Genomic DNA, 23,543 nt, shown 5'->3' on the forward strand with positions numbered 1-23,543 from the left:
CGGACTGGATATGGAGCAAGCTAAAGGGGACACTCGGGCTTCTCAGGCACTACTGGCATTCTTTCTTTTTAACCGGAAGACAGATATATAGATTGTCTTATTGTATCTTACAAACACGTATTTAAATTCATATAAAACTTTTTCAAAACCCACTATTTTGGACTCAAAAGACATGAATGTTAGGGCTCCTTTTAGATTAGGATTTAAAACAAATAGGTCCTAAGCAAATACACATACACAAATTTCCCTTTCAGTATGTCACACAAAGCTAATTCAAGTGAAGAGGAAAAAACGGGAATCGCAGCTCACCACTAGATGACAGACTTGTGCCTAATAGAGTTCTAGAAAGGACGCCATGCTCCATTTGGAACAGCTTTATAACAGCAGAAAACAGCCTGAAGAATATCACACGGGGGAAAAGGGGAAAAAAAGGATTGCCTAGGGCAGGGGTTGGCAAACTGCAGCCTACAGACCAACTGCCCACTGGCTGGTTTTATAAATTAAGTTTTACTGCAACATGCACATGCTCATTCATTTAGGTATAGCTGACAAAGCCTGAAACATTTGTTATTTTGTCCTTTCCAGGAAAAGTTTGCCAACTTCTGGCACAGTGGAAGAAGAACCCCAAAACGAACGAGAAAAGAGCTTTTTAAAAATAAAAACCAGGCTTTTCCTAAATACTACTGACATAGTTATACAAATTAGCACATACTGAAAACACACTGAACCTCCTAAAAACTATTTGTTCTTCACTAAATGTTTTACAGACTAAAATTTGTCACTGTGTCCCTTCAGGACGGTAAACAAGGACTATGTGACCCTTTTCCAAAATCCCCTAAGTTCAAATATTTTTAATTTTTCAAGTCCTTGAATAACGATCTAGGTAATAACTCCTCTGGCGTTTCTGTCTGGTGATGACGAAGTCGCTGCCCGCTTTACAGTAACAGCTCTAAAAAATCTGGAGAAAAACCTAGAACCTAAAGAAAGTCCTAAATCTCACCACATTAATCCCTTTCTAGGCTATTAAGTTTTCACTATCACATATTACTTGGGATGCTACTTAAGATTAATTTTACTAGCATTTTAAAATGTCTGTTTTATTTTGCCAGTTAATAGTTTAGATTTTCATTCAGCCTGCAGACATTTTTACATTCTATCTCTAATCCTTTTTTTTGTATTTCTAAAAGCCCATTATTTCATGACACATATTTGCTCTTGTTTTTCCGAGTAGGCAAGTAGGTGTCCTTTTATCACTTGAACAGTAATAAAAGCAAGAAAATACTTCCAATTCAGTCGCTTGGAAGAAGTGTGTCTAGCTGACGAGACGCCTCTTACTAGTCAGTCTTCTACTCCCTGCCTCCCACAAAGGTGAGGACAAGCAAACAGGTCAACTGCAGAAAACTCGGTCCTGTTTTCTTTTCATGAGTGAAACTCAACACACACATGGTTTTCCTCTCCAGACTCTCAAACCACCCAAGCAAAACTGCTCTTACCTGAAGAAACACTCTCTTTGGCTTCGGATTTGCAGGATTGGAGCTGTATGGGAAAAAAGTTCCACTGCAGACAAGAAGGAATGTAACTGCACACACCAAAGTTAACATCAGCATGGTTTTTTTGGTGCTTTTGGCAAGGTAGATGAAGTTAATCTAAAACACAAAAATAGAGATTTCAAATTCATACCAATGGCAGAAAGGTGTTTTTAATGACTTTATTTTGTTAGCAGGCATTAGCTACCAGACCGTGAAGGAAAATTTGTCTCCAAAACCTCGCAAACAAAGCACTAATTCTAGGAGATTTCCATCACAAGTTAGAGCCTAGAAAATGGTAGATGCCTCCAATCTGCCTTTTAACGGGCAGACAGTAAGCAACAGGGAAAAGGAAATGGAGGACAATGTCCCTGGACTCAATCAGCAAAGAGAAGAGAGAGGTAGAACTGTCAATGGTCAGACCATTCTGATTCTACCAATGCCCTGACATGGTTGAGATTGCACATCAGACACCGTTTAACGATGCCAAACATTGTGGCATCAAGGCTTTCATTAAATGACAAGAGAGAAGCTTTTTAAGCTTAGGCAGATCCATTTCAACAAAATCCAAACTCCACCTATTAATGCTTTTATAATGTACCCAAGTACTGAGTTCATCTCAACTAGCATTTGGATGTCTTCAAGACACCGCCTGCAGACCTGCATATGAGGAAAAATGGCGTGACCAAGTAATACTGCCCCCTCAGGTGTCCAGTTAACCAACGCTAACACAATCAAAACGACAAATCTGAACTGGGCAGTACAGGTGAATGGCTCAGTCTCAAGGTTGCATCCAGGAAATCCTAAATATATTTACCTTAGATGTTTAGTTGTAATTAAACCACTAAATTAAAACCTGCAAAGGACACACATGGCTCACAGAACATCCACGGATCCCTTCCAGGGTCTGAAGACGCCGCTGGAGAAACAATTACTGATCTAAGCCCAGCTCCTCCCCCTTCGCCTTCTTCACCTTATTGCCCGCCCCACCCCCAGGGTCAGCAAGTAGAGAAGTAAGAAACAGGAATGTGAAGGTATTTTCATTAAGATAAAGGTGAAAAAGATTCAGCAAAGACTCATAACCTACCATATACTCTACTATATAAAGAATTTTCGAGCCAGGCTTGGTGGCTCAGTCTGTAATCCCAGCACTTTGGGAGGCCGAGGTGAGTGGATTGCCTGAGCTCGTGGGTTCGAGACCCGCCTGGGCAACTTGGCAAGACCTCATCTCTACAATAAATCAAAAAAATCAGCCGGGCGTGGTAGCGCGCACCTGTAGTTCCAACTACTTGGAAGGCTGAAGCGCAAGGATCGCCGGAGCCCAGCAGGTTGAGGCTGCAGTGGCCGGGAGCAGCCACTGCACTCCAGTCTGGGCGACAGAGTGAGACTCCAACTCAAAAAAAAAAAAAAAAGAACTTTCGTATCCATAGTGTCCCAATGTCCCATTCAAGGTCATCTACAACAAAGCATTTCTGGTCTTAGGTCAAAGATCTTATATCTGTTTACTACGAGGACAGAAATACAGCAAAGCATCTTAAGACTCAAGGCTGTGCATTCACAAAACACAATTTGTCACCCTGTCTGTCCCTCTTTGTCCTCATAGCCACAGTATTTAAAACGTAGCTCCCTAGGACGATTTCAAATACCCTGCTGGAAGGCTGGTAAGTGTAGGTACAGAAAGTCTTTTAGGTTAAAAACCAAAGCACAACCTCCCTGCCATAATGCTACAGTTCCTGCCATTCCCAAGCCAGCCACTACCTAGATGTCCTAAAACCTTACTTTAAGCTCTTTTCGAAATCACAAGGGCTCGTCTTCTGCCTCTCCCCGCTACCTTCTGGAAGAGGCTTGGTAATGGTACAAAATAAAACAGCCAATACAGAATGAAAAAGAAAGAGGAAGAAATGGCCACAAAGTGACAATGTGCTTGGATTCCACAGCTAACCCCATAATTCTATTTGTCTTGAGTGTCATATCATATGTCCGCCTAGTTCTGAAGTGGGTGTGAAACGAAACGAAGGGAAGCGCGAGAAGAGGCTCGGTGCGCACGTGGCTCCGCTCTGTTTCCCTCCGAGTCTCCGCCTCCCGACCCCACGCCTTATCAGCAGTCCCGTTTCGGCTCTCGTTCAATTGACACAGGCATAATCACGATGGCCCAGCAAAGAGTAACCCAGGAAACCTGTTAACTGACCACGTGACAAGAACTGAATTGCTTTCTAGCAGATAGATGTAATAAATCCCCAGGGACGGAAAGAAAAGCTCTCTGGAGTATGCACTGTGGTTCAACTCTCCATTACCCAAAGAAAACAGTCTCACTATGAATACGCCACCATCATTAACATTGCTACACATAAATAAGAAACCAAAGAGGAGAATGATAACCAACAGCATCAAAGTAAAGCAGAACTATTCCACATTACAATGAAAGTTGGATGGGACTTTTAAAGCCTTCCAAGAGGCACTCTTCTCTGCAAAAGCTTTCCCAACAAAATATAATTTAGAAGACAATACACTTTAATCCTCTTTCTTTTGGTTTCCAAGATTTCCATGCTTTAGGAACATTTTCAGTTTCCACAGTGAGCTTCCAATGTTCATTCTGTCTCTTTCCATATGATCAATGAAACAAAACTCAAATGTCACACATCTGGATCGTCTTTATGGGCATCAAGAACTTCCATTCATTGGCAATAATTTAATAAATACACTAGCAGGATTCCATCCATGATTTAGCTGACTTAAAATTAGAGCCTAATCAACAGATTTTGACAAATCACTACTACCTCCTTTAATCCTACAGAGCATATAATAAAAACAGAGGTTTTGTTTTTGTTTTTGCTTTTGTTTTGAGACAGGGTCTTGCTCTGTCGCCAGGCTGGAATGCTGTGGCACGCACGCATGGCTCACTGCAGCCTCAAATTCCTGGGCTCAAGTGATTCTTGTGCCTCATCTCCCCCCAGTGGCTGGGACTACAGGAGTGTGCCACCACGCCCAGCTGATTTTTTACTTTTTGGACAGAGAGGATCTCGCTATGCTGCCCAGGCTGGTCTTGGGCTCCTGGCCTCAAATGATCCTCCTGCCTCGGCCTCCCAGAGTGCTGGGATTACAGGTGTGAGACACCATCCTGGTCAAGGGTTAGGGTTAAAGAAGCAAATCCTGCAGGCAACAACGAGCATTTTAGAACATTCCATTCATCCTTACAAATGCCAATAAGGACTTTATTATTATCTTAAAGGTAAAGTGGTTAGAGTGCTCATATTTCTCTTAGGACTAGTACAGCCAACCTCAAATGTTTAATAATGTGCATAAGAATTACTCGACAGGGCTATATACACAAAGCCACATATACAGTGCTTTACTGACTATTTAAGAGGCTCCCGTGGACAATGCTGGCCATGTGTGCAGCCTTCTCCTTACCTGCTGAGAGCCTAACTTTCACAAGAGTCAATATGAAGAAGTTACCCATGGAAAAAAGAACTATAAAAAAGTCTTCACTCCTTTTTCTATTTGGTCCCCTAGCCTCAAGTCTCAAGGTGTACCTATGGGTCTTCCGTAAGTACTTCTTCTTCACAATTCCAATACTGACAGCCACAAAACAGAGGCCTGCCTTCTCTAAAGGGGCCTGGCCTAAGTCCGGGAGGTGTGGACACCAGGCTAAGAGCAAAACCCTGCCTAGGGCTTGTTCTACTAAAGGATGGTCTGGTCTTATACTCTGCATCACTGTATCTTCTTCCCTCTGGGAAGTCCCAATGGGAGAGAAGCAGGGACAGCAAAGACAGAACCCTCCCTACTAGGACAGGACACTGATACAGCAAAATGAGAGCTGACAAGGCCTGTGATGCTTTTTCACTACTTGGTAAAAGAAGGCATGTTTGGATGCCATGACAGACTCAATAAACCTTGATGTGCTAGCAATGAGACAGAAGAATAATGGAAAAAGCCTCATCAAAATTAGTCAAAGCTCTTCCTTTACTAGTTCTAACCACACTAATAAAACTACATATTTATTAACATTTGCCTCAAATTAGTAACTTCAAAACACACTATTAAGAATCATTCTAAAAGTTTACCACCAGGCAACCTCTAACAACTCTCACTTGGTGTACACTCTACAAATTCACATTCAGGTAGTTTTAAAGGCTATTTGAAAAGAGGTATGATCAGAGGGTTTGAGAGGATGATAAGGCAAAAATTTAAAACTCAGCAACATCAAAAATTCCATTCTACATTTTCTTACCATATCAAGCCCACATGATGCAGAGTCATTCACCATTTCCTTTGCTTAAGACTTTCTCAAGTAACACTATTTCATAAACTCTAGTATGGCTACATTGATCACAAATTCATATAAGAAATTAAGAAAGAAAAAAACCAAAAAATTATTATTTTCCTTACAAAATAGGAAGAGAGAATCATCGTACACCCAGCCAAAATGGATGCCAACACAACATCAGGGGGGATTTCTGAGCCACTTCTCCCGAGAATAGGGGTAAACATTTCAAAAACCGCCCAGATGAGGTACAATGCATAAAGGTAAGGGATAAACATCCCCAAAAGGTAAAAGGCAATAAATTTTCCTTGGGCACCTAGGGAAAAAGAGAAAGAAAACACATGTCAAAGACATTCTACAGTGAGATACAGATATTTACAGTACTGGGACACTTGACAAAATTAGGTTGGATACAACTCCTTTAGGATGCATATTCTCCAGTGAAATAAACACTTTCACTCAGTGAGGACAAAATACAAATAAACAAAACACACAAGTAACATATTAGTTACGTGTTTATAAACATGAGAATGGGATGAGGTCTAATGTATAAGACAATCTGTGTGGTGTAAAAATTGAGAAAACAAACAGCAACACATTAGCCTATCAATAAAATCCAGAAAGCAACAGCCCACAAAAGCCTTATATACTTTAAGGTGTTTTCCCGTTTGTATAAAAATTAAAAATACCCTACCATGCTGCTTAAGGTCCTTATGCACACAAAGTTTTGTGAGCAATGGAAACGCTACCCAGATAGCACTAATAAATGCCGAGCAAAGTCCTTGGTAAGTGAGGGTTACAAGAAAACCACAATGGACAAAGAGCGAGATGTCAAAAAATACTTCTCCCAGATACTGGTCACTGGCATTCTGAAAGAAAGAAAAAAATACAGGTGAGCCCCATTTCCAAGTCATTCCTCAAGACCTTTAGTGTATAACACAGTTTTCATGACCCAGGTAAGCTACATTTTGTTTTGAGCAAGGTCTACCGTTTAAGCTGACTGAGTAACACTACAAAGCCACTTCTTATCATGAGGTGATAAATTCAAATTGCTGCACAGGAAAGGGCAATTTAACAGGCTGGAGTAAAACTGATGCCATTACTTGTATTTAATCTGTGCTCTTCTTCCACTGGGACAAAAGTAACCTCTGAAAATATTCCAAAATAGAATAAGGACTCTCCTAAAAACAGCCATCTCTATAAGCTTTCTGTTCGCACAGCTTCCAAAGACTGTTTCAAGTAAACGAGAGAAATGACCTGTGAAGGAACATTACAAGCTGCTGTAGCACTCCCAGCAGACACCTGGAGGATGGCAGAACTTTAAAGCTCGGCCATCTAGGGTTCGGTATGATTTTTCTGAGCCGTTTCTATCTCCAGTTGGTCTTGTACTGCACCTTTGCCCCTTTCTTGTATTCCTGATGATTTCATGCTACAAAATTTGATCTATGTTTTTGTGACTTGAAGTCCAAGGGTTCTTAGCAGCACCTTACACTCTTCAAAATAAAGTTGCCGTAAGAACTTAATTCCTAGGATTCAGTTTGAAGCTGAATGCCACTCAGATATTTAACAACAAAAACCAGTGAAAACGGAAATATCGAAAACTGAAGTACCCGGAAACATGTTTTACCTTAAGCACCCAAACTATACCTAAAACAAAACAAACATCCTTCAAATTTATTTTCATCCCCACCCCTGCTCCTTTCCAACCCATTCTATACACTGTTACCAGTTTTCTTACAAAATCACAAATTCTCCCACTCACTAACCTGCTCAAAACATTTTAACGGTGGGCCTCCCGGTTTTGGGGTCATACTCCAACTCCTCCCTGGCCTACTTTTCCAACTGCTGTACTGTCACCTGGTCTTCATCACACTGGACTTTTACCAGCTGTGACACAAATGCGGTGTGCACATTCCCGCCTCGGACTGCTCATCAACCTGCCATAAATTTCGGCTCCTGCTTCAAAAAACCCATTCAGAGGCTGAGGTGAGAAGACCGCCTGAGACCATGGATTCAAAACCAGCCTGGGCAACTTGGCGAGACCTCATCTCTACAATAATCAAAAAATCAGCCAGGCGTGGTGGCACACATCTGTAGTCCCAGCTACCTGGAAGGCTGAGGCAGAAGGAGCGCCTGAGCCCAGCAGGTGGAAGCTGTGGTGGCTCTGAATGTGCACTGCATTCAGCTTGGGCGACAGAGTGAGACTCCGACTCCAAAAAAAAAAAAGCCCATTTAAATGTCACCACCCCCTTCAAGAAGCCTTCTTGAATTCCACAAGCAAAATTCATCTCTCCTTCCTGGTATTCCTACTGTCCCACGTACATGTTACTCTCATTTCATCCCACAATGCATTGCAATCAATGTAGTTCCCACATCTTTCCCAATGAAACCGTAAGTTGCTCAAAGAAAGAGATTCCATTCTTACGAATCTCTAATGGTACCCTTCTTATGCTAACATGCCCATGGGGTGCCTAAAGAATATCTGTAAAATGAAAATGGAACACATTACCCTTTCTATCATGCTTTCAGCCCAAAGTGTGATATGATCAGACAACTGAAATTAGTCAAAGTAAATGAAATTTTACTAAGTGTTTCGAACCTGGTCCCACACCCATCAACAATAGTCACACACTGGTTACCTACGGTTGCATTAAGAGTAAGCATGTGAAACTGAGCCCCATCATGTAATTCTTTTAGAAACTGAAACAACGAAGATAAAAGTAAGAGCTCTATTACAAACAAGTGGCTAACTTCAAAAAACCTTTCTTCAGTAGGGTCAGTTAACATGGAAAGATTCCTCAAACCACATCCCAACACTAACTGAAACGAAGATCAAGTTTCAGATACCAAAGATATCCTTGAGGGAGAATGCTGGATAATAGACTTGCATGTCTCCATTCTAATCCCTATCAGGACAAATTTTAAAAAGCGGGTCTATATTAGCTATCCTGAAAACAATGGGACTAAGAAAGATTTTCCCCTTTAATTAACATAGAAAAATCAGAAACCAGTCGGGCACAGTGGCTCACACCTATAATCCCAGCACTCTGGGAGGCGGTGACGAGAGGACTTCCTGAGCCAATGGGTTCAAGACCAGCCCGGGCAACATGGTGAGATCTCATCTCTACAATAAATTTTTTAAAAAATTAGCTGGGAGTGGTGGCGTGCACCTGTAGTTTCAGTTACTTGTAAGGCTCACCTGGAGCCCAGCAGGTGGAGGCTGCATGGCCATGAGCGGCATGCCACTGCACTCCAGCCTGGGTGACAGTGAGGCTCCAGCTCAAAAAAAGAAAAGAAAATCAGAAACCATTATAATTCACTATTAGTCCTATTATTTCATAGTCCTAATATCTCATTTTGTTTCTGCCAAATTTATATATTTGAAACCATATGACAATGTGACATATTCTCTAAAAATCAGAGTAAATCAGTTAAAGCCCTATTTCTCTTCCCTTTTATTCCTTAGCAATGTGTCTTTAACTCGAGTACCACACATGTGTGTTATCAGAATCTGCATCAGCATACAATTAAAAGGAAAAAAAAGGGGGGAAAGCTGAAGAGAAAAATTTAAGTACAACATTTTATTAGGCAACAAATACTTTCTGTGTGTTAGGGCTATGTGTCAGACACTGCCTAAGCACAGGGGATACAGCAATGGATAAAACAGTCCCTACCCTCAAGGAGCCTACATTCCAGTGGAGAACAGAGATATTCAAACATAACTAACTGGGTGACCCAGATACAAGAGCATGGATACAAAAACTACTACAAATTCAGCAGAAGCAGAGGGCTTGCTAATAAGCCTTGCTGTCACCACCACCCTCCTATACACTGTTTACAACCCAGCCTTATAACCTCATTTGAATTCTGCAACACAACCCTTAGAATAAGAAACCTGCCAGAAAATTAACACAGTGTAGAAGCATTTTCTATAACCATGGTAAATAATTTCTGATAGCTCAAAAGGCCAAATACAATGTCACTTGAGTTTGTCTTTAATCCTCGAATGCAGAAGAAATAAATCAATAAATACACCTAACACTTACCACGTAATAAAATCTTTTTGCAAGGGTATGTATAAATATTATTTTGGCTACAGCTGCAGTTCCATACAGACAAACGGAGACATAGAAGTGGTTATACCATGAGAGAGACTGTCCAATAAGAGAGATGAACACTGCTATAATGAGAACAGTGACGAGGCTAGTGAACCAGCTCATCAGAGTGATGCCAAGTCCGCACAAGAAGTCCTTCGTGTAGTTGTCAGCTAACGAAGAGAAAACAAAAGGTGAGATCACCCTCTTCATAAAGTCAATTATACAACCAGTCAGTAAAGTTCCACGGGCCAACATTTTTTCAAAATTCCTCACTGTAATTAAGAGCACTGAAACGTCCTCGTGTTGAGGTCTGTTAAATTCTAGAACAGAGGAGGCATCGAACAGAAATAGTCAAGTGACACTTGTTAGGAGTCTGTGGATACTAAAGACTCAAAGGGGTGAGTCACCCAGGAAGAGTGCGGACACATTTCGAACTAGGGGAGAGGCAGTCCTGATCTTCATCGCTTCTGGGAGGCTTTGCGTGCCAGAATACTGGCGAGACTAGAAGGGAAAGTTTCATATAAAATCTCACTAACAAAGGCAGATAAGGACCATGGGAAAAATAAGTGGTGATGAAGGATTATTTAAAATTGCTGCTGAATATTTTATCTTGTAACAGCATATGACAACTTAGACTCAGAGACATTTCAAGCAGAAACAATTCAAACAGAAGAAACCAATTTAACCAAAAGCACTTCTTTCATACTTTAAAATGTTGGTCTACGTTGGCTGTTGGTCTGCACTATGAACAAGACTTTTTAATGGGACTGTTCATTAAAAGTCAATCTATACACTCATTTTTCATTAACTCTTATGTGGTACAACTATGGAATGCCTAAAAACATAAAAGCAGTCTGCTCCACCAAGACTAAATGCATAATAAACCTATTAATATTTATTTAGAAATGTCTTACAAAGAGAATTTTATATTCTCAAGATGTTTAATTTCCTGGGAAGATATAAACAAAATGACTGTAAAAAACCTTCGAGTAAATCCTACACTTAATTTGCAGTTTCGGAAAATACTCACTCTTATGTCTAGGCTGCAACAACTTTTTGCCCAGGTACAAAACGACAGCCATTACCACCATGCAGTTTATTATCGAGCCAATACGAGATGGGTAGGCAATGACGAACAGGCCCAGCACGTCAAAGAAGACCATGTTTCCATGTCGATACTTAGAAGCAGCAGCCAGCATATCCGATGTAGCTAGGTATTTAAGAACAGCTAAAATGTTGTCACCTATGAGCAAAAGTAAAAGGGATGAAGAATAAGGCTGAATAAACTGTTTGAGTGTCATTTATATGTGCCACTCTCCAGATCAGAAACGAACCATCTGCTGTTTGAAGAAGAAAGCACTCGAGAGAATGTGAACACAAACAGCTCTCCAGCATCCCACGGCTCTCCCTCGCTTCCCCGACCACATATTTCCAATCAGATCCTCGTCCCCACTCCATTTCTTCTTCTCTCACAAGCCCTGCCCACTAGCCCTTATCTCTTCCCTTCTACTAGCCCTGTTCTCTGTGGTCAATTATTCTCACTATCGACAAACCCAAAGGCTATTTATTAGTCCTCACTTGCTGGATATGCACCAACTGTTCCAGACACAGTTCCAGATACCAGAAATTCGGTACTGAAACACGAGACAAAGGCCTCTCGAAAGCTCACAGACACTGAACAAGACACTCACAGACTGAACAAGAATGCTAGGGTTAATACGCAGAGGTGGTAGAGTCCCTTAGGGACATATCGTAGGAGACTAACGGAGTTTGGGAAGTCAAGGAAGCATCCCTGAGGCGGGATATTTATAGCCAAGGGATGACAAGGCCCAGCTACAATGGAGTAGATTGTCGGGAACTGTGCAGACAAAGGCCTGAGGAACGAAAGTTCCAAATACAGAAAAAAGTCCAGAATGAGGAGAGAGAATACTCACCAATGAAGGTGGAAAAACAGGGAGCGCTACATCAGGTCAAATCTGACACATCAACGGTCTATGATAAGTGTGTGCTGCATCAGTGAACAAATGAATTTAAACTTTGACAAGCAGGAACAACAGGAAGCCTTGAATGGCCTGCCCTGCTGCTCATTCCATCCTGGATTTTCTTTTTTTTTTCCCCTTAAGACACCGCCCTCTTCGCACTGGACTTGTTTCACTGGCTTCTCTGTCTGCCTTAAGACGAGTTTTCCCCGAAGCTCAGGCTTAGTCCTCTGCCTTTGTTCCACTCTTCCCAAAAGCACTTCTACTCTCCATACTTGTGTTTTCTCTATGCCTTTAATTCCCAAGTCCATATACCCAGGTCTGCCAAGAGCTCAAACACTGTCTTCATCAGGCTGGCTCGAAGACCCCTCCATCCTACATGCCTGACAGAACTCACGCTCTCCTTCCCCCTCCACCGCCACCCTGGATGCGGGTCACCCCCCATCACGATTAATGGCATCACCTTCATCCGGCCAGCTGAGCTTAATACTTTGCTGCCATCTACCTGATTCATCCCTTTTATTCCATCTATCGAGTCTTCTGAATTTACATTCAAAACACTTCCAACTTTCCACCGCCCTCCTTCATTTCTGCCTGGAGTCAATACCACATCGAGGTCCTCCTTATCCCACACACAAATTTCCGTCAGGACAGCCCTGACTCCTGGCCCTCTCCCCTACATCACCCACTGCACCCTGCACCACTGACCAACAGCAGCAAAACCATCCTACTGTTTTCCTTCATGGACTCAAGCCGTCAATGACTCCTTATGGCTACACACCTCCTTGATGCGTTTTAAAGCCCACTACAATGTTCTCTACCCCCCACACTTCTACCTCATTTCTATTTCTAAAACTACTCCTCCCACCTTAGTCTCACAGTTTACTCACCTCAGTCTTCCACATAGACCCTCAATTGTGCTGTGCTCTTACTTGGAATATTCTCTTCTCTCTACAAGCCAAATCCTACTTTTTTTTTTTTTTTTTTGAAATAGGGTCTTACTCTGTCACCCAGGTTGGAGTGCAGTGGCATGATCACGTTCACCCCAGTCTTGAACTCCTGGGCTCAAGAGATCCTCCTGTCTTAGCCTCCCAAGTGTCAAGGACTATGGCATACATCACCATGCCCAGCTAATTTTTCTATTTTTTGTAGAGATAAAGTCTCACTAAGTTGCCGAGGCTGGTCTAGTACTCCTGGTCCCAAGTGAGTGTCCCAAAGTGCTTAGATTACAAGCACGAGCCAACATACCTGGCCAAATCCTATCAACTCTTTTTTGTTTGTTTGTTTTTTTGAATTGGAGTCTCACTGTGTCGCCCAGACTGGAGTGCAGTGGCCGCTCCCGGCCACCGCAGCCTCGATCCGCTGGGCCCCCGGCGATCCTTCCGCCTCAGCCTTCCGAGTAGCCGGAACTACAGGCGTGCGCTACCACGCCCGGCTGATTTTTTGATTTATTGCAGAGACGAGGTCTCGCCAAGTTGCCCAGGCGGGTCTCGAACCCACGGGCTCAGGCCATCCACTCCCCTCAGCCTCCCAAAGGCGCAGGATGACAGGCGGAGCCACCGAGCCCGGCTCCTATCAACTCTTTAAGGCTCAGCATCAGACTCACTGCCACCTCGGACTACTCCAGGGGGTCACAGCAACTCTCTTGCCTCCATGTCTTGCTCTGACACCAGCCCTACAACCGCTCATCTGTGCTTCTCACCCAACTGTGGATCAATGTCACTGTCTGCCACACCTGGGCAAGCTGCCCAAATGTGTGGCCAGGTGCCGTCTCCAATTTATCGCTTTCACCTTGGCTACACTCCTTTTTTTTTTTTTTTTGAGTTGGAGTCTCTCTCTCTCAGCCAGGTTGGAGTGCAGTGGCACACTCACAGCCACCCCAGCATCAGCCTGCTGGGCTCTGGCAATCCTTCCGCCTCAGCCTTCCAAATAGCCGGAACTACATGCGCGCGCTACCACACCCGGCTAATTTTTTATTTATTGTAGAGATGAGGTCTCACCAAGTTGCCCAGGCTGGTCTCGAACCCGTGGGTTCAGGCCATCCACTCTCCTCAGCCTCCCTAAGTGCCGGGATGACAAGTTGAGCCACTGAGCCCAGCCTTGGCTACACTCTTATCGCTCACCAATCCCACGATAACCCTGGGTCAATTCCCCTTTCATTTCCTCACAATGAATATTCCTTTGATCTTCGTTGCTAAACTAGACTGTGAGACTACAATCTGAGACCTCTCCAACTCGAGCTCCATGCATTTACATTCCACACTGCCTCTCCAAGGCACAGAATACAGAATAACGACAGGTCAATCTATCATCCCAAATAGTTCATCTTACTGTATACTAAAAGTCTAAATTAGAGTACCAACCTGCTCTCTGAATGGAATCTGTCAGAATTCTGTCCGCTGTATCATACTTGGTGTGATAAATGTATCCGTTCTCAATAAAAGCTAAGTCTATTCCTAAGACAAACAGAAAAAAGTCAATTGCTTTAAAGACCATCCTGGTTTTAGGCCTATTTGTTTAACGTATTTAATTCCTAAAAGACAAAATGTCAAAGCAGTGGCATGACTGCTTTGTCACACTTAGGAATGAATGATGTCAATTCTCTTTCAAATTCTCACAGCTATGGTACGTAATTCAATGCATGATTGAGGACATATACTCCTCCACAGGGAGGCGCTACAAGTCACACAGCAAGGGATGGAAATACTGAGTCTGGAAGGTCACCAAGCTTTGCCATCTACACCCTTGCCAGGCCAGAACCAAATTCTAATTTCCAATAAGTGGGACATATGTTACCAAGGGAGTCGGCAAAGCAAGACGACAACAACAAAAGTCAAGGACCTCTGAAGGATCTATTACCATCTTTTGGGAATGAAGGGCTAAACGGTTCTCCCCTGTTCTTCCGTCACACTGTGGGGAAGATGACATATTCTAGAGGAGGCAAGCATTTATATTAGTGTGGAGGTGGAAACAGAAAACATCAGGAACTCTGCTTTAGTGAGTCAGAATGGAGAGTTCACACAAAGAATTTCCTCTCAAAAGATGCTGTTTACTCACAGACTATCAAGAAGCAAAATCTGCTTTTGCTAAATCAATGCTGTGCAACAACAGCCCATAACCATTGACAAAATACCTGGAATGTTTCCAAAATCTCTGTAGACACGAAAGTCTGTATCTGAAGGAATGATTCCACTCTGAAAAACCTCCTGAGCCACCACAGAAGCAAAAGGGTGTTTAGCTGCTGAAACATAAGCTTGAACCAGCCAAGGATTTTCAGGACCTGAAATGAAATGTGACAAAACATGGTTCTAAATCTTTTTTTAACACTGATTTTTTTTAACACACCAAAAACAGTAACAGTGGTGATTTTGGGAGATGGTTCCAAAATTTATTATTTAATCTTTTTCTGAATTTTCCAATGTTCCTCTAATACGTGCATATGGCTTTTAGACTGAAAAATAACCTTTTATAAAAATCAAACTATTTTAAATTATAAAATAACAGCCCTAGAAAACGTTTAAGTCTGAAAATGAAAAATCATTCATAAGTCTATCATCCTAAAATAACAATTTTCAATTTTCTTACTAATGTATGATTATAGGAATACAGGTGTACTCAATGGGTATATATACTTTATACATTGCTCTTTCACTTAATATTACATTAAATGCATTTTCCAGTATTGCTAGATATAAGTTGAGTATATATTATCTGAAATCCTGAGGACCAGAAGTGTTTTGGATTTTGAACTTTTTCAGATTTTGGAATATCTGCAACTGTATTGGCTGAATATCCCTAATCCAAAAATCCAAAATCAGAAATACTACAGTGAATGTTTTCTTTGAGCATCATGTCAGCATTCGAAAGTGTTTTATTGTGGAGCATTTTGAATTTCAGATTGGGGAGGCTCATCACTTTAACAATGGCTTCAAATCTTGCTGAATACACCATAAAGTTCCCTGTTACTGCTTATAGTTTATTATTATCAATAATTCTATATTCACATCTTCATGCACATGTAGCTTTTTTTCAAAATTGGAAGTTTTTCTTATAGTATAGTAGGATATATTACAGTATTGTTCCAACTCATTCACTCTTGCCTTGCTGAAAAAGGAGTGTGCATTCCTACCCTCGCCATGTAACTTGCAGTGCTTCTCTGTGAAATGAGTACCTACTCTTCTGTACCCTGTTAGCTGCAGGCTTGGCTACATGACTCGGTCTGACCACCAGATTGTGAGCAGGCATGGCATGACCCTCTACCAAGCAGACTTTTAAAAGACATTACACTGTCCACATCTCTCTTATAACTTTGACCATGAGGTCAATGGATCCCTAATGGGGGCTTCTCCTCCATCCCGGACTTCAGAAAGAATGGCACACGTGGAACATAATAACCGTGGAACATAACTGCAGCTATTCAGAAACTGAAATGTGACAGGAACAAGAAATAAGCCTTTACTGTTATAAACTACTGAGATCTGGAGGTTGTTTGTTACAACAAAAGTTAGCAACAGACTGACTGAGGGAAACAGATCAAGTACTTGCATTTCAGAAAATCTAAGAACATTGTGTTTATAACTTCACAGATTATAAAACTGCTTTCCTACATTCAAAAAAAAGACCACAAAATGTGGGGGGCACTATAAAAATAAACACACAGGTGATCCAGATATAGGAGTTATCAGACACAGACTTTAAAATAATTATAATTGATATGCCTTAAAAAACCAGAAGACTGATCAAGAATTTTACTAGACAAGTGCAATCTATCAGAAGAGTCCAACGGAAATCCTAGAACTGATAAACATAATAATTGATGTTGAGAATTTTCGTAAGTTAGTGGGTTTAATACAGGGTTAAACACAGCCGAAGAAAATTACAGAACAGCAGAATTAGAGCACAGAAAATAAAAAAACGTGCATAAGAGACATACGGGGCACAGTGAAAAAGCGCAAACACCCGAGTCACTGGAATCCCAGAAGAACAGGGCAAAAGCAAGGCTCAAAGAGCTAATGGCCAAGAAGTTTCCAAAACTCACAGAAAACATCCAGCCATGAATTCAAGAAGCTCTACAAACCCCACATGGCAAAAATAGGAAGAAAAACCCTATCTAGCACCAAGCCCTTTGCTTTTGTGTACCATTATCCACTAAAAGGAACCAAGTCTCCTTGGAGAAATGGCTGCTTCCAGGTCTGGGACCAGAAAAGCATCAAGTAAGGTGAAACATCTCATGCCAGAAGTAAGAAAGCACTCAAAGAGACACAGCAAAAGAACTCAGGCACCAGCTCAAAGGAAAAGCCACTGGCCCAAACTGGGACCATTCGTGCAACAAGATAAATGACAGTAGCAGAATATATCACCTACAGAATAAAATTAAAATATGTACAATTCTGAAGTACACAAGAAAAGGAAAATAGAAAGCCTTCCTTCTAACAGAATTCCAGCTATTAGGTACAGACAGAATAACCGAGCCAGAAACTCAGCATTTGGCAGACACTGTAATAAAAATGGTTTGGGCAAGAGTCATCAACAATTGCTAAAACTAGGATGGAAGTTTGATGAGAAACAAGACATTTACCCAAAGTACGTATCACAAAGTCCTTGTACAAAGGGAGAAACAGTAGACAAACCTGGCAAGTAACTTAACGAAAATGATGAAAAGTTGTACCATCAGTAGAAAGACAAATAGCTACACTATGCCTCCTGATACCATGTACTGAGAAGGACAAGTACAAAACAAAAGGAAAGAATGAAGATGGGAAAATATACAGATCATGAGACCCTGTCACATTAAAATACTATTTTAAAATAGCATATATTAATAATTTAATTATGATCTTAAAATATGATTTAAACAATATTGAAAACTTGATAAAACTAAATGATAAACATCACTAACCATAAATACCTTTATCATAAAAATCTGGATAATTGTTCCTCTTAGATGGGGGGGCTGTATTTGAGAAAGGGTAGGTGAAAGACTTCTGGGAAGGCATGGCAAGAGACTACCCTCTTCCACAAAGTGGATTCAGAAGGCTTTTCACTTTCCAGTGATTGTTTCACACTCTCAAGGGGCAGAGTCTTGCTCTGTCGTCAGGCTGGAGTGCAGTGGCACAATCATGGCTCACCGCAGCCTCAAACTCCTGTTTTCTTTTGGTGATGATGGGGTCTCATGCCGCCCAGGCTAGTATCCAGCTTCCAGACTCAAGCAATCTTCCCACCTCAGCCTCCCAAAGTGCTGGGATTACAGGCATGAGGCACCACACCCAGCCCTTAAAGTAATATTTCTTGAGTGTGATAAATGTACTGTTATAGAGGAACAAAATCTCCATTCTTTATCTACTAAGATGGTCATACTGAGATTATCAATTGACATTTTTCTCCTTTATTCTGATGTGGTAAATTATACAGCTTGATTTTCAAACATAAAACCATTTTGTGGATCAACTTGGTTGGAAAGTGTTATCATATATAATATACTATATAATATATACACACACACACACACACACACACACACACACACACACACACACACACACACATAACTGGATTCAGTTTGCTAGTACTTTATTTAGGACTTTCTCATCTAAGTTCAGTTTTATCTACCCAAAGGTGTCTACCAAAGCTGAATATACCCATATGCCTTAGCAAGTCCACTCAGAAATGTACACACACACACACGTGTACCAAAAGACATTTATAAGAATGTTCACAGCAGCACCATTCGTAACAAAAACCTGCAAACAACCTAACACCACCAGTAGAATGGATAAACTATTGTACAATGGAATATTACTCAGCAATGAAAAAGAGTGAACTACTGCTAAACACAACATAGATGAGTCTTATAGACATAATGGTGAGTGAAAAAATACATGAAAGAAAATACAGTTTACACAAAGTTCAAAACTAAGTCTGTCAAGAAATAAGTCAGTACAGTGGTAACCTTTTGGGAGAAGAATGACTGGGAAGGGCCACAAGAGAGGCATCTGGGTTACCGGCCCCGTTCTCCATCTTGACCTGGGTGGTAGTTACACAATTAGATCCTATTTGTGAAAACTCATCTAGCTGAACACCACTAGGAGCTATGTGCCTTTCTTCTATGGCAACAAAAGATGAAATAAAGATACCTAGAGATAACATTTAAAATTTTTTTTAATGCATTGTACCAGAAAAAACACTGAAAAAAAGACAAGACCCACTGGCAGGAAAGAGATTTATAGCCTTAAATATCCACGACCTGGCCTTCAACCCACTGCAGATCCCACTGCTGCCTGGCAACGTTTCAGCCCTACTCTAGGCCTCTCACTGACTGCCCACTGAAGTCTGCAGGTTGCGAACTGGGCAAGTTTTGGCGTAAAGAGGGAAGCTGGGGAGACAGGCCGGGAAACAGACTAGCTCCTGAGTGAGGCACTCCCCACAGCCTAAATAGGGCAGAGGAAGCCCTTGGATGAGAAACTGCAGACCTAAAAACGCTGCTTTGTGGTGATTAATTCTAAGAGGCAGGTCCCGACAGCATCCCCAGCTCACAGAGGAGGCGCTACAGCACAGGGTAACCACGCGTAGAACATGCTGCAGCTGAGCTTCTGAAGTTGGCTCTCAGGTCCTCTAACCACAGAGCCTGTGCTCTTCTCCACTGCCCTGTCCCGCCTCCTTCGGGAAGCTTTCATCTCTGTTATCTGACAGAGAAAGGTGGCGGGCACATACAGAAACATTGAAAAGGTTACATTCTTTCTCCTGCCATCATCTAAATCCTACGATGCTTCCAGTTTCTTGTCTGTTCACGTATTCTTTTTTTCTTTTTTTGAGTCGGGGTCTCACTCCGTTGCCCAGGCTGGAGGGCAGTGGCACGCTCACGATCACTGCAGCATCGCGCTGCTGGGCTCCAGCGATCCTTCCGCCTCAGTCTTCTAAGTAGCTGGAACTACAGGCATGCGTCACCACACCCAGCTAACTTTTTTTTTTTTTTAATTGTAGAGATGAGGTCTTGCCAAGTTACCGAGGCTGGTCTTGAACCCGTGGGTTCAGGTAATCCTCACCTGCTGGAATTACAGGCATGAGCCACTGCACCCAGCTGTTCATGTATTCTTAAAGAACAAGTCTCATCTTTCCTACTGCAAAGGGTATGGGCATGTGCAATATTGAGGAGAGAGAGCTCAGTGCCAAGAATTAAAGCCGAAGTTCCCCTAGAAGTCCAGGAAAAGCAGACCTAACTTAGCAGACCCATAGCACCATTTCCACTGCTCTACTTCCTTCCATCTTTAGTTCATGGCATCACTCTGCAAAAGAAACAAATAGGAAACACTAATAAAGGAGAAAGAATGATGATTACTGTTACAGAAGCCAAGTGAGACAGGGTCGGAAAACGTGACCACTGAACCAGCTAATGCAACCTTTCTAAGAGCAGCTGTGGTGGAGAGAGGAAGCTAGAGCTGCCTAGAATAGGCTTAAGAACAGAAGCAAAAGCACTCGCAATGGCGACTAACTACACTCTTTTGAGGAATTTGGAGCAGAGGGTCAGAGAAATGCATAGTTGGGGATGGGAGTAAAAGTGGTGTTCAAGATGAGAAAAAAGGTTTGTTTGTGTGGTGACAGGGAAATGATCCCTCAGAGAAGAAAGAAATACACGATGGAAGAGATTCTTTAAAATTTCAGTCACCATTTATATAACCAGTCTCCCACTCAAGGATTTTGAAGGTATTTTCAATTTTTTACTCTTATAAAAAAGACAAAATGACTATGCAGCACGTATAGCACACATCTGTGTCCACTACTTCTCCAGGATAAATTTCCAGAAGTAGACCTGCTAGACTGAAATGCCTGCCCCGCCCCCCATTTTTTTGGAGTCAGAGTCTCACTCTGTTGCCCAAGCTGGAGTGCAGTGCCATGCTCACAGCCACCGCAGTCTTGACCTTCTGGGCTCAGGTGATCTTTCTCCCTCAGTCTTTCAAATAGCTGGAACCACAGGTGCACACCACCATGCCTGGCTAATTTTTTGCTTTACTGTGGAGACGAGGTTTCGCCAGGTTGCCCAGGCTGGTCTCCAGCCCTGGGGTTCAGGCAATCCTCTTGCCTCTGTCTCCCAAAGTGTTGGGATTACAGGCGTGAGCCACTGCTCCCGGCATAAACTGCCAAAATGTATCCATCTACGTTTCCACCAAAAGTGCATAAAATGCCTGTTTCTTTATACTCATCAGCATCAGGCACTATCATTTTACATACTTTTTGCCAATCAAATAATATATGAGTTTGCTTTTTTTCTTAAAAAAACTTAATTGCTTAGTTTTTCAGTTTCTTAGAAAGTTATTATGTGCCAGGAATTCCACTCCTAGTTGTCTATCCAACCCTCCAAAAATATGTGTGCACAAAAAGACTCATATATGGCCGGGCTCGGTGGCTCAGCCTGTCATCCCGCGCCTTTGGGAGGCTGCGGTGAGTGGATGGCCTGAGCCCGCGGGTTCGAGACCCGCCTGGGCAGCGAGACCTCCTCTCTACAATAAATCAAAAAATCAGCCGGGCGTGGTAGCGCGCGCCTGTAGTTCCGGCTCCTCGGAAGGCTGAGGCGGAAGGACCGCCGGAGCCTGGCAGGTGGAGGCTGCGGTGGCCGGGAGTGGCCACCGCACTCCAGTCTGGGCGACAGAGTGAGACTCCGACTCAAAAAAAAAGAAAAAAAAAAGTCTCATATATGAATGCTCAGAGCAGCATTATCTATAAAAGCCTAAAAGGAAAAACAATCCATATGTCCATCGGTTGATGAAGGGATAAGCAAAATGTGGTCTATCCATACATAGATAAACCTTGTAAAGCTGACAGAATCAAAATCTGATACACACAATAACATTGTAAGCTGCAAGAATCAAAATAGAGTCACCTGTGTTTTTTAAAAAAAGGAAAAAACCCTGACAAACAGAACCAGGGAAGGCGATAAAGGAAGGGTTCTCGTGCACAAACGCCTGAAAACAAGAATTATCACCAAAGACGGCAAAAACCACAACCTTGCACAAAGGTCACTGAAACCTCCTATTTAAAAAAAAATACTTCTGCAAGGACACCAGCCCAGCAACTGCCTGTTGTGCTGCCCTTGTTGCTGATCCTTGTGGCCAAGGACAATTACCTCAAAACCGTTACGGAATGCTCCTCAGTCTCCCTTTAAGCCCTTCTTTCTTTACCACCCTGCATGCACACGTAGTTTCCCATGGCACATGTGTTCCCATCGCAATGTCCACTCCCAAATAAATATCATTTCTTCCAGAGCGTATCCCCCATTTGCTATTTAGGTTGACCATCTCAAATACAGCACACTATGTGAAAGAAGCCAGATGCAAAAGGCCACATCTTGCATGACTGCATTTATGTGCAATGTCTAGAACAGACAAATCTCCAGAGGCAGAAAGTGGACAAGTGGTCACCTAGGTGTGGGCGGAAATAGGACTGACTGCTAACAAGCACAAGGTTTCCTTTTGACAAAGTGTTCTAAAACTGATTATGATGGTGACTGCGCAGCTCTATAAATATATCTAAAAACCACTAAATTTTACACTTTAAATTGGGGAATTGTAGGGTATGTGAATTATATGTCAGTAGAGCTATAATTAAAACACAAGAATTCACTCTAGAGGTGATAAAGTAGTAGAATATGATCCCATTTTTGCAGAAACCCACATATATTCACATATATTCATGTACACGCTTAGAAAAAACTTCCAGGAGACTATAGCCCACACCATGCACTGGTTTGCTGCGCATGATAGGATTACCAAGGCATGGAAATCGTCACAAGAGAAAAAAAGACTCTGTGACCTTTTTGCTTATGGCCCTTCTTGCACTCAAGGTAGGCAGGACCTGAACTTTTTAACAAGGACACATATTGCTGGTTTGATTTCTCTGTATTTTAAAAGGATGGGTTGTATAACGCCTTCAAACTTACTAAACCCTGCCTCTCTGACTCATGGAATGAGGTCACCAGTCTGATGAAAACGAAGTCACTCCTTCCAGCCCTCTTTAAAGAGTAGGTAGGAATGGCTGCCCTCATCGCCAAAAACTCCACAACGAGCATCTCTCTCTGAAGCGACAACGCGGCTCTCGAAAGTACAGACTGTCTTAACCGAGAAGTCTGCAGGACAGGCCAAGTGTTGCTGCACAGAAAAAAGCTGAGGACCGTGTACTCCGTACTGGCATACGCTCGGAAGAACAACCCTAGCCAAACGTGGACATGACACTAACTAGTTTCTTGAAAGCCATGCCCACAAGAAAGCCAGTCTTTTGCAGGCAGTGGTATCAGAAGTGAGAGAACTATTAGGAAAGATACTGGAATGTCAGAAAGCACCAGAGAGAACTTTCAAGTATATACACTTTAGCCACAAGAATAAGCTAGCTTTTTTTTTTTGCTTTATTATTAAAGTGACCACATACACTGTAAAGGCTTAAGCAATACAGAAAATTATAAAGAGCATAAGGAATGCAGTAATAACAATCAAGTCTGGTCTTAAATTCAGAACACAATGCAAAGTTCAGACTGTTGTGGTTATTTTTTTTACACTTAGCTCCTCCCCCACTCCACTCATACCCATCCAGTTCTACCAACAAATAACCACCAACTAGCTGTGACCATTATTAACTGTGTATGTCCTTCCAAATATTGCAACTATTTCTAAAATGTATGCAGCTGCAGATT

The 23,543-nt window shown here is 42.1% G+C and overlaps 1 protein-coding gene across 1 annotated transcript in view; it reads right to left on the minus strand.

Annotated features, from left to right (window-relative positions):
• ERMP1 (endoplasmic reticulum metallopeptidase 1) overlaps positions 1-23,543 on the minus strand; it is a 49,523-nt gene that overhangs the window by 18,571 nt on the left and 7,409 nt on the right. Inside the window, exons 4-10 of the mRNA XM_008057992.1 lie at positions 15,000-15,146; positions 14,230-14,322; positions 10,918-11,130; positions 9,837-10,057; positions 6,485-6,659; positions 5,916-6,106; positions 1,494-1,646 (exon numbers count right to left, since the gene is read on the minus strand). Of these exons, the coding sequence (XP_008056183.1) occupies positions 1,494-1,646; positions 5,916-6,106; positions 6,485-6,659; positions 9,837-10,057; positions 10,918-11,130; positions 14,230-14,322; positions 15,000-15,146 (1,193 nt within the window). The remainder of the gene's footprint in view (positions 1-1,493; positions 1,647-5,915; positions 6,107-6,484; positions 6,660-9,836; positions 10,058-10,917; positions 11,131-14,229; positions 14,323-14,999; positions 15,147-23,543) is intronic.

Source organism: Carlito syrichta, unplaced genomic scaffold, assembly GCF_000164805.1.
Source record: "Carlito syrichta isolate Samal-C Ts95f unplaced genomic scaffold, Tarsius_syrichta-2.0.1 Scaffold303180, whole genome shotgun sequence".
Classification (NCBI taxonomy): Eukaryota; Metazoa; Chordata; class Mammalia; order Primates; family Tarsiidae; genus Carlito; species Carlito syrichta.